The sequence below is a fragment of the Mchenga conophoros genome, linkage group LG22, assembly GCF_057382185.1.
Source record: "Mchenga conophoros isolate Kocher_MC1m ecotype Shallow Benthic linkage group LG22, M_conophoros_male_GT1.1, whole genome shotgun sequence".
NCBI lineage: Eukaryota > Metazoa > Chordata > Actinopteri > Cichliformes > Cichlidae > Mchenga > Mchenga conophoros.
In genome coordinates, this window is record NC_140546.1 from 9,179,006 (window position 1) to 9,195,248 (window position 16,243).

Here is a 16,243-nt window from a genome sequence, read left to right on the forward strand (position 1 = left end):
GCCGACGAGGAAGCAAAACGGGCGGCAGGCTATAAGGAAGGAAAACAAATGGTAAGTATGGGTATGGAATGGGGAGACCTGCCAGCCCAAAAGCGAGAGGACATCGAAAAGGCGCAAGGAGGAGCCTCACCCGAGGAAAAGGCGGTGTGGCAGGAAAGAGGGGCTGTACAATCAGAAGGATTGTGGAGAGGGCCCGACGGGCGGCCAGTGCTCGCAGCAGAAGTGGCCCAGGAGAAAATCAAAGAAGCTCATGGGCTAGGTCATGTGGGAGTGGCCCAGATGGAAAGGGATTTGTGTCATTGGTGGCATCCCTACATGAAAAACCTGGTAAGGGAACATGTGAGAACCTGCCTGATTTGTGGACAACACAATCCGAAGCCCACCGTGAAACCAGAAATGGGTAAGTTTCCTTTGCCAGAAAGACCAGGCCAGGAAATTGTGATTGATTACACTGACATGATAACCACTGTTCGAGGGTTTAGATATCTGTTGGTGTGTGTGGATGGATTGACTGGCTGGCCAGAGGCGTGGCCAACGCGCAGAGAGGATAGTAAAACAGTGATCAAATGTCTGGTGAATTATTATGTCCCTTGGCATAGATTCCCAGAGAAGGTAAGATCAGATAATGGCACTCACTTTAAAAATCGAGATCTCGCTGAGGTGGAATGTATGTTGGGGTTGCAACATAGATATGGTACAGTTTACCATCCACAATCTCAGGGAAAAGTGGAGAGAATGAACCAAAATCTTAAAAACAAATTGGCAAAAATCTGTGCACAGACTAACATGAATTGGGTTGATGCTCTTCCCATAGCCTTAATGAGTGTAAGGTGCGCCGTTAATCAGCGCACTGGGTTCACTCCATATGAGCTGCTGACAGGAAGACAATTTCCAGGCCCTGCAGCAGGTGTAAGAGAATTAAGAGAGGAAGTAAAAGTGTCTGAACATGTGAAACAGTTTAAAGCACTAAAAGCTCTTGTCTCTAGCTTCACTACGCAGGTGGGAGATCCAACAGGAAAGGAGGTGACCACGCCAGAGGCGAAGTGGGTGTGGCTGAAGGTGTATAAGCGAAAGTGGGACGAGCCCAGGTGGACGGGACCTTTCGAGGTGACCACTCGAACCTCTCACGCGGTCCAGCTGAGGGGCAAAGGCGACACCTGGTACCACTGGAGCCAGTGTGCGGCGGCGGAGGAGCCTAGGCGGTCGGAGAGGCTCTTGGCGAAAAAGGGGGACACGGCTGTGACCCCAAAAAACACAGATCTTAGTATAGAAGGGGCAGAATAATCCCCTGATCTGTGTAACGACCAAAGGGTAGTCCACCCCGGAGGTTGAAGAAAGAAGTCGAGAATCACCCGACGAGAAGATAGTATTAGTTGCAGTAAAATTAAACTTAAAAGTGCCTTAGGCCTAAAGCTCTAGTCTAGAAGCTATTAGCGAGTATTGAAATGGGGGAGGAAAAGTCTAATGCAAAAATAAAGCTTCTGGAGAACTGGAAACTGATGGGAGTGTTAGCTATGATCACTATTGGTGTGCTAACTACTGTTTTTCTGTTGTGTGAGTTGCCCAGTTACAGAACTCATCCACCTCCTCTTCCTCTCGCGGACCCTGAGGCGACCGGATCTGAGCGCGATGTAGGTGAGAAACCAGATCCTTGTTTGGAGTATTATGGAGGCATAGAGGTGGATTACGTTAGAGGATCCACCACAGCCTTCACTTTTGATCTGTGTTCCGTGATAAAGTGTGGGGAGGATCAGACTAGTTGGCGCGGGTACGAAGTGTGGACATGTCATGACATAAGATTCACGAATGCTTGTCTTGTAGGTTCACCCACCGCCACGGGGTTCACCCCGTGTGAGGAGTGGGAAATGGTGACCGGTTACACCCTCCCAGGATGGGATACACGGGGCCGTTGGGAGGGGTTTGCAATCCAGCGTGATTTCAGTAACACGCAAAATCCACTTACAATGTCTATTGGTGGGTGGCAGGTTACACCGCAGCGGTACAGGAAAGAAGATAAAGTGTTTTACTTAGTGTTAGGTGTAGATGTATTTGGGAAAGACCCGAGGGGCGTAATAAAGATAAACTTTAAAGATCCACCCTGTAAATTACCCAGCAACAACGCCACATTAAGCTGTAATTTATCCAGCAGCAACACCGCATCAAGCGAAGCCCCCCCTTCCGTGTCTAAGGTAACAAAAATGGACTACACAAAGTGGAAACCCCGACAGCTGATGTCTCGTGCCACAGGCTATGTGGACAGCAACCTGTGGTTGGACTGGCTGATTGAAAATACAAAAGAGCAAAAGGTGTCTGATTGTGTGGCATGCGCTACAGCACGCCCACGTTTATTTATTGAGCCGGCACCTCTGTATCCAGAGGACCCCTGGGGTTTTGATTGCATGCTCCGACTTACTCGGAGAGCAGTAAATTCAGGAAAATGTGCGCCATTATCTGCTTTATTTCCCCCAATAGATAATAACACCATTCCCGGACCATTCACACCTAGGAAAGCTAATTACACTTGTTTCAATTTTACTGCAGATGATCCCGGAGAGCAGGAGTATGACGCTGGAGAGATCCCGGCTGATTGGTGTGAGGTCACATTTCCAGGAAGAGGAGAGGCAGCGCGTGCGGGCGCCACGGTCGTGGGGACTTGGGCTCGAGCCGGTTTGTACTATTATTGTGGAGGTGGGAGTCTGCATGTGCGAATACCAAATGAAGCGGTTGGTGTTTGTGCCATGGTCAGACTAGGAGCGCCTCTGCTGATAATAGGGGGTAAGGATAAATCTGAGGGGGTAGAGGGAAATGCGCGACGACCACCTAGGCGTAGACGTCAAGGGTGGCCTAAAGGATCATCTTGGTCGTTTGATTTAACTGTTAATTCACCCACATATATAGATTCTATCGGTGTTCCGCGTGGCGTTCCAAATGAGTTTAAATTAGTAGATCAGATAGCAGCCGGTTTTGAAAACATCCCAGTACTTTCTGCCTTGTTTCCCGTCACCCCCAACAAAAACGTAGATAGAATTAACTATGTGCATTATAACGTTCTCCGACTGTCAAATTTGACCCGTGATGCAATTCAGGGGTTAGCAGAACAAGTAGGTCCAACCTCTCTGATGGCAGTGCAGAACCGGATGGCGCTGGATATGGTTCTGGCTGAAAAAGGAGGGGTTTGTGAAATGTTTGGACAAATGTGTTGTACTTTTATTCCCAATAATACTGCTCCGGATGGCTCTGTAACTCGAGCACTGGAGGGGCTACGAACTCTGGCCCATAATATGCATGAACATTCAGGTATCGAAAATCCGCTGGAGGAATGGATGACTTCTGTTTTTGGGCAATGGAAGGGATTTGTTATGTCAATCATGGTCTCACTGTCTGTTTTCACTGCAGTCTTAACCACATGTGGTTGTTGTTTGATCCCGTGCCTCAGAGCACTAGTAGTTCGTCTTATTGACAGGGCCGTAGCCTCAGGGCCGGAGGGCCGGGGGGTCATGGTGCCTCTGTTAAGGGATGAGCCTGAGGAATGGAGAGACGTGGACCTTGTGACCATGGAGTGCGTGTTGTAAGTGATCTCTTTGAGAAAAGAGATCAAAGAGGGTGTTGTTAAAGACTAGTAGTTAAACATATGCCATTTTATGACCAGTAGTCAATGTAGTAAATTAGCTTAACAGCTGCAGGCCATATTGTCACGGCTGCCGAGGCGAGCCGTGTGGATATAGAAGGAGGACCCAAGATGCAGGCAGTGGATGAGATACCGGTGGTTTTATTTACAGAGGTGTAGTGGCAAACAAACAGTGGGGCATAACAAACAACTAAAGACACCTAAACTGGGAGAACTAAAATAACAGACCTGGGAGCATATGACAACGGATGATGAATAGCAGAGAGACGCAGACGAGGAACAGGACACCGTGGAACACAGGGTAACAGACTGACACAGAGTTACACAGACTGACACGGAGGAACACAGTTGGGAGGAATCTGGGCTGACGGGACAGGGGAAACGTAAACTGATCACACTCACATACGACACGGACCTTCACAATAAAACAGGAAACTCAGATACATGGAACCAGACAAGACATTGAACTAAACAGACAGATTCACAAACAGATGGGGAGACACCATAGACACACAGGTACAGACGCAGACTTAGAGGCAGATCGAAAATAACACAGAACTTAAACAATCATCATCTAGAAAATGATAACAAACCAAAAGCGCTGGGTCACCGACCCAGGACCATGACACATATATTATCCTTTAGTTCTAATGGTGTGCTATGTATGTAGTTTAGTCTCTATTATACTCTTGAATAAAAGAAACATAATCATTTGTAGTTCATTAGACAAAGTGTGCATTACTCTGTATCCTTGATCAGCTGTGAATGTCTGACACTGTTTTCTTGAGATGTTTTATTGCTGAATCATGTGAAGAAGGCCGTAAGAGGGAGACCAGGTGTCTGGGCAGAAGAGATAAAACCACATTCTTTACCCCCCTTCCTATTTCACACAGAAAGACAGGGAGGCAAGGTCAGGAGCCAGGCTCACTAAGAATTAGAAAAACATGTGAAGATGCAGCTTTTATGACAAAGAGGGGGGCTGGGATTAGCTATAAAAGTCTGTGAAAGTTGCCACCATTTTGAGACATGCTGTCGAACCTCTGCAGGCATCTCTCCCGTCCGGACGTTGTAATGCTCTTATTGTTGAATTGTATGGAAATAAATGATTGTTGATTGAGCATTTATACACCGAGTATTGTCCTTCCTTCAGCCCAAAGATTCAAAGAATTGGGAGAATTCAACAACTTGGTGAACAACAACTGGTGCAACAGTGCGAACGTTGTTCCTCTCACACGCTCCTGCACACCAAATCTGGAACTACTGTCCATCATGTGTCGTCCTTTTTATCTACCTCGGGAATTTACATCGGTCATTATAAGTGCCGTTTATATTCCACCACAAGCGGACACGGTCACCGCCTTATGCGAGCTGCATGAGGCACTCACACAGCACCAGACACAACATCGGGACGCTGCGCTTATTGTGACGGGGGACTTTAATAGCGCCAACCTCAAACGCGCAGCGCCGAACTTTTATCAACACATCACCTGCCCCACCAGGGGTGAAAGGACACTGGACCACTGCTACACTACGGTCAAGGACGGCTACAAGGCACAATCCCGCCCTCCGTTTGGCAAATCTGATCACGCCGCCATCTTCCTCATGCCAAAATACAAACAAATGCTGAAACAGGAAGTTCCGGTTCAGAGGAAGGTCGCGCGCTGGACGGATCAATCAGTGGCCGCGTTACAGGACGCACTCGATGACGCAGACTGGGACATGTTCAGAAACAGCTCCGATGATGATGTCAACGTGTTTACGGAAGCGGTTGTGGGATTCATCGGGAAACTAGTGGATGATACCGTGGAGACAAAGACTATCACAACGTTTCCCAACCAGAAGCCGTGGGTGGATAAAGTGACTCTAGGAGCCTGTGGCAGGGACTAAGGACAATAACGGACTATAAAGCACCAACGACCGGTATGACGAACGCGGCCGTGACTCTGGCAGACGAGCTGAACACTTTCTATGCTCGCTTCGAGGCTGCAGCTAAGGACTCCAACGATGCTAGTGCTAGCGGCGCTAACGGCTGCAGACAGGAAGATACTGCCAGCACCGGAAACGTGCTCGTCATCTCCGAGCATGAAGTAAGGAGAGCCTTCAAGAGAGTGAACACCAGGAAAGCAGCAGGACCAGACGGCATCCCAGGTCGTATCCTAAGAGACTGCGCATACCAGCTAGCTCCTGTGTTCACTGAGATATTCAACATCTCTTTATCTCAGTCGGTGATCCCCACATGTTTCAAAGAGTCCATCATTGTTCCTGTCCCGAAGAAACCCCACCCTGCTTCTCTCAATGACTATCGCCCTGTAGCCCTCACCTCAGTAGTGATGAAGTGCTTTGAACGCCTGGTCAGAGACTTCATCATGTCTTCACTACCAGACACACTGGACCCACTACAGTTCGCTTACCGTCCAAATCGTTCCACAGACGATGCCATCTCTCATCTCCTCCACACATCACTCACTCACTTGGACACTAGAAGGGGGAATTATGTTAAAATGCTCTTCATAGACTACAGCTCTGCATTTAACACCATAATTCCCTCCACACTCACCACCAAGCTGGAGCATCTGGGACTCAGCTCATCTATGTGTCAGTGGATCTCCAACTTCCTAACTGGCAGACCACAGGCAGTAAGGATGGGCGGACATGTCTCAGCCTCCACCACTCTCAGCACTGGAGCCCCCCAGGGGTGTGTTCTGAGCCCCCTGCTGTACTCTCTGTACACATATGACTGCGTGGCCACTACCAGCTCCACCACCATCATCAAGTTTGCTGACGACACCGTCGTGGTGGGCCTGATCTCTGATAACAACGAGACGGCCTACCTGAAGGAGATTAGGAATCTGGAGAACTGGTGCCAGAGGAACAACCTCCTTCTAAACGTCAGTAAGACAAAGGAGCTGATAGTGGACTTCAGCACTAAGCAGGAGAGGAACTACCAGACCCCCGTCATCAACGAGTGCCCAGTGGAGAGAGTGGACAGCTTCAAATACCTCGGAGTTCACATCACGCAGGACCTGTCATGGTCCTGTCACATCAACTCCGTGGTGAAAAAGGCCCGTCAGCGTCTCTACCACCTCAGACGCTTGAGAGACTTCCAACTGCCCTCCAAGGTGCTCAGGAACTTTTACTCGTGCACCATAGAGAGCATCCTGGCGGGAAACATCTTAACCTGGTTCGGGAACAGCACCATGCAGGACAGACGAGCTCTAGAGAGGGTTGTGCGGTCAGCTGAGCGCACCATCCGCTCCGAGCTCCCTGACCTGCACTCAATCTACAGCAGGTGGTGCTGGACCAAGGCCAGGAAGATCGTGAAGGACCTCAGCCATCCCAACAACAGACTGTTCTCTCTGTTGAGGTCAGGAAAGCGATTCCGCTCCCTGAAGACCAACACAGAGAGACTGAGGAGGAGCTTCTTCCCGCAGGCGATACGGTCTCTCAATCACACCACCACACAGTACTGACCCACACATATAGTTCTTACACACACACTGGACATTCTGGACATTGTTTTCACTTCATCACTTAAATCACTGCTGCTGTTATTGTGTATATATTTATTTATACTTCTTGTGTATTTTGTTCATACATTCTTATATAGTTCTATATTGTGTATTTTGTTGTACAGTTATTTTATTTTCAATTTAATTTATATATTTTATCTTATTCTTTCCCAGTGTGTTGTACAGTTATTTCATTTTTAACCTTAATTTATATTTTATTCCTTCCTAGTTAAATTTACCCTTTTTAATTTTTCATATTTATTTCCTATCTTATTCATAGCCTTTTCCTTTTTTGTTTTCTTTAGGTCACGAGCAGTTGTCCAAGCATTTCACTACATATCGTACTGTGTATGACTGTGTACGTGACAAATAAAAAATTTGAATTTGAATTTACAAATTGAATTTGAATTTAATTAACTACTAATCTTTAAGAGTCTGACTTGATTCTCACATTAGAATCGATTCTCACATTAAAATATCGATATTTTAGTAATTTAGAGTAAATTTGTAGTTTATCATTAACAGGAACACAGTGGAAAGAAACTATAACATTCGGATTGTCTACATTCAAAGGAACTACTTCCTCTTCTGCCTTTCATAGTCATGTGCGAAATACGGCTGTATAAATGTCTCGCAGCCCCTTGGCGTGCGCACTCACAACAATGGCTGAGTGTAATTTTAGTCATGTGCAGACTTATTTTACCTCCACAAACAGCTGAGACGTGGTTTGCAATACATGTGGCAAAACAGTGCTCCAAGAGTGAGGTGTTGTGGCCATACTAGGGAGACATTCAAAAGGGCTGTTTGGGGGGGGGTAAAATGCATTGTACAGGGTTTATTTATCGGATAAAATACGTTAACAGCGGCCTCTTATCGTTTTAATGCTTTGCTTATCGTTGCCAAAACAGATTAGTTTCAGCATGTGTGTATAAATAAGCTTGTATCCATAAGCATAATACATAAACCGTTCATGGAAATTGCATTTTTCATGTTGCGAAGCTTCACCACATGAACATTTAGAGGAAATACACAAATACATAAAATACATGGTTACAAAATACCGAAGTGTAGGTTTGTGTGGCTACAAGAAAAATTAGGTTCCCTTATTTGTTGACCATAACAGGTATAACAGTTTATCACACAGCCAACAGTAAGAGGTACAGACACATTCGACATACAGGAAACATGACAGAGCGTAAAACAAAATATCACACATGCTAATCGTAGTTTCTAATTTTGTTTTGCGGTAATGTCATTCTTTAATCTCACTTAAAGATGGAGGTTAGAAGGGGTCGGTTCTCACCTCCAGGATGAGGTGAAATGTGTTGACAACCCAAACAGGGATCTGGGGTTCTCCCGTGGGACGGCCCGCGCACCTTCCTTCTATCCTTGTAGGAGGAATCAATTCCCCTACCCTAACCCTGACTCCCAAATTTGATTTCCCCTAACCCCTCCCCCATCCTAATTCTAATCTTAACCTGGGGGCCATAATACAAAACCCTCATCCTAATATTTACAGTTAATTACAATTGGACATGGACATTATTTACATTATAAAAATTGATTAAAACATTTTTATTTGATAAAAATGATGTTTAGATTAAAAAAACGTGGAATCACGTAAAACATTAAAAACAGTGTTATTTCATGACATCATTTCACAAGAAACAAATACAGTTAAAAAGATTAAATATTAAAAACAGTGTATTGTAAAATGTTTAGAGGTCATATTTAAAGGTAATGGTAAAAAGGATTCACATGCAGAAGGTTAATACATGTTTTACAAAAGGAGAATTGGACATGGATTGACAAAACATAAAAAACACACACAGTCAGTATAAAGGGAGGTGGAGTCAGCCAGGAGCTCATTCGGATTTGGAGCGTTGAAGAGTGAACATCTCTTACCAGCCACAGAACTGTGCATTACAGCCACATTTTTGTCAGCAGTTTTTTTGTGTGCCAAGCGCCTGAAGAAGAACCTTGAAGGGTCGAATCGTTGCGTTTACGGAACACCATTTTCTTGATCTTAATAATTAATTAAATAAAACTTTTGTTTAAATTTTTCTTTTTTTTCCTTTTATTTTCTATATTTATTTCTCGCCTCATAAAAGCTCATATAAGAGTTATAATTACTTAGATAAAGGCGAACCCCAATCACAAAAACTACAACAATATACAAAACATAAAACACAACACAAACGCAAAGATTAACCAAAGACTGAGGACCCAATGTCAGCAGGCTTTCCCGTAATCGTGACAACCAGCAGGGTGGGTTTCCTTCTGGAGGGATGCCTCCGTGCCCCTGCCTCACGGAGATGGCAGGCTCAGTCCCCTTCCCCTAACCCATTTCGTTTTCCCCTAACCCTACACCCCCCCCCCTCCATTGCGTTCTTTTTCACAAACCTAACCAAATTAAAAAGTATAAAATGAACTCAGACACTTTTGAGGTAACAATGAGGACACACAATTGAATACATAGAACACTCAAAACGCCACATCCAAAAAAGTAAATGTAGGATTTCACTCAATGGGGATTGATGGAGTGTGCTGTCTCGGCGTCTCCCGGTGGCTACACAGTCATCCTCCAGGGACAGAAGGGCAAGTGAGATGAGATAGGGTAAAGTGGAGTTACGCATGTGCGTCTCCAATGAACCTCTATCAACCACCTGGTCATCAGACAAGGTGGGGAGGGTTTTTGCATTCTATCTCACAACCCTAATCCCTTTTCTCTATATGTATTATTTTAGGATCTATCTGTTACAAAATCAGTTTCACCCTGGTTCTTTTTTATTCCTCGAGGCATCCAGAGACGGCACCGGACTCAGTAGTCATTTTCACAAAACCTTTATTCATCTTAATTTAAGCATGCATCTTCCAGAAGGGGAGACGTGTAAGGCTGGTGTCCCTCTGCAGATCTTCCACTCCTTTGTTTGTTACAGTCAGCTTTATAGAAGTGACCCCATCATAAAACCCCCATGGTGTGCTGCAAACTCTGTGTTTGTGTGTGTATGCACGAGCAGGTGAGTGCCTGTGCGTGCCTATGTGAGTGCACGTGAGTGACTGTGCATGTAGGTGTGTGAGTGTAACAGTCAAAGCACTGTGTGTGTGTGTGTCTCTGTGTGCGTGACTTCCTGCCGGTCATAAAAGTAATCTCCTCACCCAAGCTTCACCAAATTCCTTTAGACAACATACAAAACATAGTTAACATATTACAAACACTGAGACCCCCACTCTGCATCCACTGGGCCATTGGCCTCTTGTTGTCTTACATTTACAGATAAGCATGTGGAGAGTCTCCTACAAACCTACAGTTTATAACAATTATGAGTTTTTATTAAAGGTACAAGCATCAGCAACCCCCAACTGTAGCTTCCTGTCTCTTTTTATGACAGCAGACCCCCAGTGTCAATAAATTCATTTCCCTCTAAACAATTACACACTCTCAGGCCTACAGCTAAGCCAAACTGAAACGTAGACAAATCCTTCCTTATTCCTGTGATCTAAACAAATTTAACACATCATATTATAATAACTATTTTCTTGTACTCACATATCGTACAATATGAAGCGCCTTGGGGCAACTGATTGGTGGTCTATAAATAAAACTGAATTGATTTGATTTATTTTGTTGTTTTATTATTAAATTATTTTTTTCACAGCAAAATCATAACAAAGAAACTTATAAAATACATACCTTATTTAATTCCCATTATTATTACATAGAATAACAAACCCAACAGGGGACAAAAAAACTACACAAAAAAAATTACAACCCCCCCCCCCCAAAAAAAAACAAAACAACAAAACAAAACAAAAACACGGCTCATCGGAAGAAAATGAGTACCTCAGAGTAGAACACAGTAGGAAGAACCTTTCACAAAACTTTTTCCGGGGTCAAACAGGGCAACCCGTTTGGGGGTTGGACTCCGCCTCTCCTGTCTCTGTCTGGACAAAGGCTCAGTCATCCATTCCTACCTCTAACCCCACTTTTTCCACTTCTCTAGTTTTTTCCCTGCATATACCTTGACCCTACTCTGGTTCCTTCATCCACTCTCTTTCTCATTTCCTCCAGTTTCTGGACCTTCTCTGTGTTTTGTTCCTCCTTCATCTTCTCAATCAGGAAGTCCAAGTGGACAAAAGTGGATGCTGAATCAGCTTTCAGAGCCATCTCCTCCAGTGTGACAAGTCGTTGGTAGCTCTCACCAAGTAACTGTGACTTCTTTGCTGCCAGTTGGCTTATTTCCCCTTGAAGGTGTTCCAGAAGGCTCATCTGCTTTTGACTTTCAGACTTATTTTTTTCATACTTCTTTTTCATGTCTTCTGATGTCTGCCAGACTTTCCTTATTTTCTGCACATATCTCCAATTTTCTTTCACATGATCTGATACACGACACTTCCCGGTGCAAGAAGTGCAGTAGCCTCCGCTCATGACATAACAGTGTCCAGGATACCAGGCCCATGTGCAATCCAAGTGACAGTTCTCCTCACATTTTGTACAGCAGAGGGTACCATTAAAAAGCACCCCACCCCACCACCCAGTTTTTATATATTCTTTCTCTTTGTAAATCTCCGAAACTTCGACAGAGAATTTTTCATTGTTTTGCATCTCTTCTTTATGTTTCTCTAACACTTCTTGTCTCTGTACGGCTTCGGTTTGCTTGAGTTCAACTTCCTTTATTCTCTCTTTCAAGTTTTCTATACAGGCGTTCAGTTTTATGCGTTCACATAACACTTTAGTTGTTACCAACAACTTTTCAGGTGCAGTTTTTCCTAGAAAAGCTGCGAGCTCATCCATTCCTCTCTCTGTTGTTCTCCATGCTGTCTCCAAACAAGATTCATTTTTTTCTGTTCTCTCTTTGCTCTGTTGGTTATTAAACAGGAAGTGAACAGGCTCATTATTTCCATTTCTTGGACATTTAATTTTTGCAATTTCGAGAGCTTCGAGAGCATTTTCAGGTGTTACTCCATCTGAGTGTGTGATGAGAGCAACAATGCTTTTCTCCAGATCTTTTCCAAACAAAGACACCACTGAATCAAAGATGTACCTCTGTCGGTCACTCAGTCGATTCTCACTTGCCTTCATCACCAGACCCACTGCATGAATTTTGTTAACTCCATCCTCTGATTGAAACAAGTCTAATAGTCTTTGACTGATGCTTTCATCCCTTTTAGTACTTGTGGTGTCTCCAAATCCAGGAGTATCAATGATGGTCAGAGAGTAGCTCAGAGAGTAGGGCAGAGATTTATCTTCAAAACCAAAGATGTCATACACGATCACATCTGATGTCTGACTTTCTGTCTGACTTCTCTTCTCCTCATCTATAATCTGAAACCAGACTCCATCCTCAAACTGAACCCCCATGGTGAAGTTGACTAGAGCGTTGATCAAAGTAGATTTTCCTGCTCCCGTTTCACCCACAAGTAAGATGGTTTTATTTGGCTTGTTTGTTTTTTTGTCCCCAACAGTCATTCTTGTCAGACTCCCAAACTTCTCTTTCTTTGTTCTCAGTTGGTAGACAACAGGAGGTCCTTTAGATTTCAGATCCCTGTTGGAGATGATATCTGGGTACTTGGAAGGAGTTCCATAAAAGCTAAAAAGAAAAAGTTAATATTTGCACTGTAATTATTTGGAATTATGTTCCCACAATTGCTTGTTTTTGAGCAATCGATTTTGTTTTAGAAGTTACAAGAATTGTGTTTAATTCTGTGGTGACAGTTTTAAAAAAAAAAAAAGAATACAGCAATAGTTTTCTTACTTTTTAAAAAAAATTGTGAAAACTTGTGTTACCCACCATGATATCAACCAGCCTAAAAAAGACTCTCCATTGGCAGTACCATCATCTGCATTGGTGACAGGGACCCACGAAATGAAGCGACCCCTGAGCCACATCAAACCCAACAAAGTCACTGGACCGGATAGAGTTTGTGGACGAGTTCTTAGACGCTGCATAGGGCTTCGGTAGGCAGCGTTCAGCAGCCTGGTAATCATTCTTCTGGAATGGCCAGTTGATCCCAGCTGTCTCCAGTCTGCAAAAAATAAGAAAGTTATTGTCACGGCTCGTGGGGCAAACAGTGAGGAATTTAACGAAGGACCCAAAATGCAGGCTGCTTTCAGATGCAAGGGAGTTTTATTGGGGAGGTGAAATAAACAGACACGCAGTGGGCATGAAACAGAACCTGAGGATACCTAAACTGGAGACAACTAAATACAATAGATTTGAAAGGGAGCTGCAGGGAGACTCGGGGAACCCACACAGGAAAATGCACAGACAAACCAGCGATGAGCAGATGATACACACTATAAATACGCAGGCAGTCACAAGAGGGAACGAGGAACAGGTGGCAACACAGCTGGGACTGATTGGGAAAGACGAGACAAGGAAGTGAAACAGAATACACTCACATGAGACATGGACCTTCACAATAAAACCGGAAATGTATGGAGACATGGTACAGACAGTAAACAGAGGGAACACAAAAACCAAACTAAAAAAAACAACTCTGTTACCGACACTGGACCGTGACAGTTATCACCTTCACTGCCCTATTTATTAGCAGTTAAAGTACCTTAACTTTACCTCCAAATAATAATATTAATAATAATCCAAATAATTCTGTTTAAGTAAAACAAGAGAAGGCAAAACTTGGTTTGTGTATGCTTTTGAAGGGAGCACACTTTTTCATAATATAACTTTTTTTCTGTAATTTAGAATAAATCAAAGGTACAAATTAATTAAATATTTATTTGGAATTACTTATAATTGCACCCTAAATTGAACAGAAACACATGACAGATGATGTAAAGCTATGATGTGTTGCCAACTGTATTATAAAATGTTATCACATCTTATATTTGACCAGTACTATGTTTAACTTTGTTTTACCCTTAATTAGGTATCGCCAAGCTTGCACCAAATAAATTCTCATTGTGTAGTGGAAACAGATGTCTTGTATCTTCTTAAGTATCAGCAAACTTTGGTCTGTGGAACTGAAATGTAAGAAAAGCATTTAACCATAAGTAACAGATATGATAAGTGACAAATATGACAAACTTGCATTTTAAAAATAGTAACATAAACACACACTTGCAGCTTGTGATTGTAAGGGTATTCACTGATGTACAGTTATTCAAAATTGCAACACTGTGCAAAAATCTAGAGCCACCTCTCAATCATTTCTATCTTTTTAATTCCGTATATTCCAGACTTTGTCATCATTTTTCAAAGGTGGCCTCAAGTAATGAGGTGGCCATTTTCTGCAGTTATTTTCAAGCACAACATGGCTGGTTTTTCACTTGCTTTTAACTTTAACCATTTTGACTTTGTTAGCTTCTTTTAAATGTCTGCATTCAGACTGCAGTGGTGTGACAAAGAACCAAAGTAAGGACTTACTTTAAACATTTAATAAATGATAATAACTTTTTTATATAAAGGGTAAAATCTAATTTCAGTTTTTAACCCTCCTCTCATGTTAGGGTCGGCACCGACCCATTTTAAATTTCAAATGCATAAAAAAATCACATACATTTGTTTATTGTTTCAAGGCTTTTTGACTTTGTCAGGAACCTCTATTTCTACAAAATAATACCAAAAAAAATATTTTCACAAAATTATAAAATGCCCTAGTTGAAATTATGACCTTTGTGTTGTTAGGGTCGGCTTCGACCCAGGTATAATATTATGAGTATAAAGCAATAATTAAAGCCAAAACTGAAATCATAAGTGCACTGTCAGCTAAAACACTTACAGCAAGCGCCTCTCCTAATCATATGAGCTTTAGGGGATTCTTATTTTGCATGTTTTTTGCATTATACCTGCACAAAAACAGAACAAAATAAACACGGGCATGTGAGGTGAATTCACTATTTGAGTGGCCATTTGACTTCCAGAGTGCACATTTACAATTTGCAGCATACAAAAAATGAGAAGAAGATTCACAGTGAGCTAAGTTCAGGATCATATTTTTGGTGAAAATGAAGGAGAGGACACAGAGCAGCATAGCGATTCAGATGGGCAGGTTTCTAAGGAGGAAGACAATGTGGACTATCATCCACAATAAAACAGATTTATTTAAGAGATGTGTCCTATACCCCTCAGTAATACTCAGGTAACACAGAAACCTTTTATTTATTAATATGATTCTCTTGAGGTTAATTTTACAATTTTTTTTAATTGAAATCGAGGGGTATAGTGACAAAAAAAGACCCAGAGGCCCACGCCAAAAGTATTAAAACCAACATTTTCATGGATAAGGAAGCCTAACAAGGTAACCAAGAGATGAGAAACAAATTGGATGATAACTTATTGTTTTTAGTATATTTTATAGCTGATTTAATTCACGGGTCAAAACCGACCCGCTAACATAAGAGATGATAACAGAAAGCTAACACGAGAGGAAGGTTAAAGTAAATAAAACGTAATTAGTGAAATATTTAATTTGGTGATTTATTTAGACTTGTTCTTAAATAACCCTTTGCTACTAGAGTAGTCCGAGCGCTTTACACAATACACCTCATTCAACCATTGATACGAGCACTTTTTCCTATGCTTCAGTGAATTCTGTCTAACATTTACACCCTGGTGAAATGTAGGGTGGAGAATAACTTGGGCCAGCCAGGGAATGAACCACTAACCACCCAATTAGTAAATAACCTGCTATCCCCTGAGTTATAGCCATTCCCAGTAAGTAGCAATCAGGTTCATCAAGTCATTCATTTATAGCTAAGTCTAGCTTGCGTGTTCCCGTCATTTGATGTTATCTTACCTCCCGTGATTCTTTCAGGAATTTCTCTGATTCTGAAAAGGTGGAAAAAACAAGGAGCATTGAAAGTTAGGATCTCTTATACTACATCAGAGGAGGGACTAATGCTCTACATTCAAATGATTTCATTGAAATTCTAACCACAAGAACTCCTCCCTCCTGTCAGTATGTAAATTTTTCCAGTTTTTCTTGTTCTACTCCTCCAACTGAACAAATGAACTCCACACAAATAAAGACTCCCACAAAGTTACACTCTATTAGTGTAACTCTGCTCGTTGTCGTTATGTTTTAATGATTTTTTTTTTTAATTTGCCTTTTCTGTCCAGCTGTGCAGTAATCAGTGAAA

At 42.8% G+C, this 16,243-nt stretch overlaps 1 protein-coding gene across 1 annotated transcript; it reads right to left on the reverse strand.

Annotated features, from left to right (window-relative positions):
* Positions 1-10,081: 10,081 nt before the first annotated feature.
* LOC146548762 (uncharacterized) lies at positions 10,082-15,937 on the reverse strand. The gene is made up of 4 exons (XM_085262377.1): positions 15,901-15,937; positions 14,022-14,125; positions 12,930-13,164; positions 10,082-12,728 (listed from the first exon to the last, which is right to left on the reverse strand). Exons 2-4 carry the CDS (start codon positions 14,062-14,064, stop codon positions 11,138-11,140), a joined length of 1,869 nt encoding a protein of 622 aa, XP_085118503.1. The 5' UTR covers positions 14,065-14,125; positions 15,901-15,937; the 3' UTR covers positions 10,082-11,137.
* Positions 15,938-16,243: the final 306 nt, after the last annotated feature.

Bases quoted from the DNA above. Each gene is read 5' to 3' on its own strand.
- LOC146548762 (XM_085262377.1), bottom strand. From the start codon at position 14,064: ATGAGAATTTATTTGGTGCAAGCTTGGCGATACCTAATTAAGG. The intron at 13,165-14,021 runs GTAAAACAAAGT...TATTTTTTGCAG, and splicing joins TTGGCGATACCTAATTAAGG to ACTGGAGACAGCTGGGATCA. The intron at 12,729-12,929 runs GTGGGTAACACA...TTTTCTTTTTAG, and splicing joins TTAGGCTGGTTGATATCATG to CTTTTATGGAACTCCTTCCA.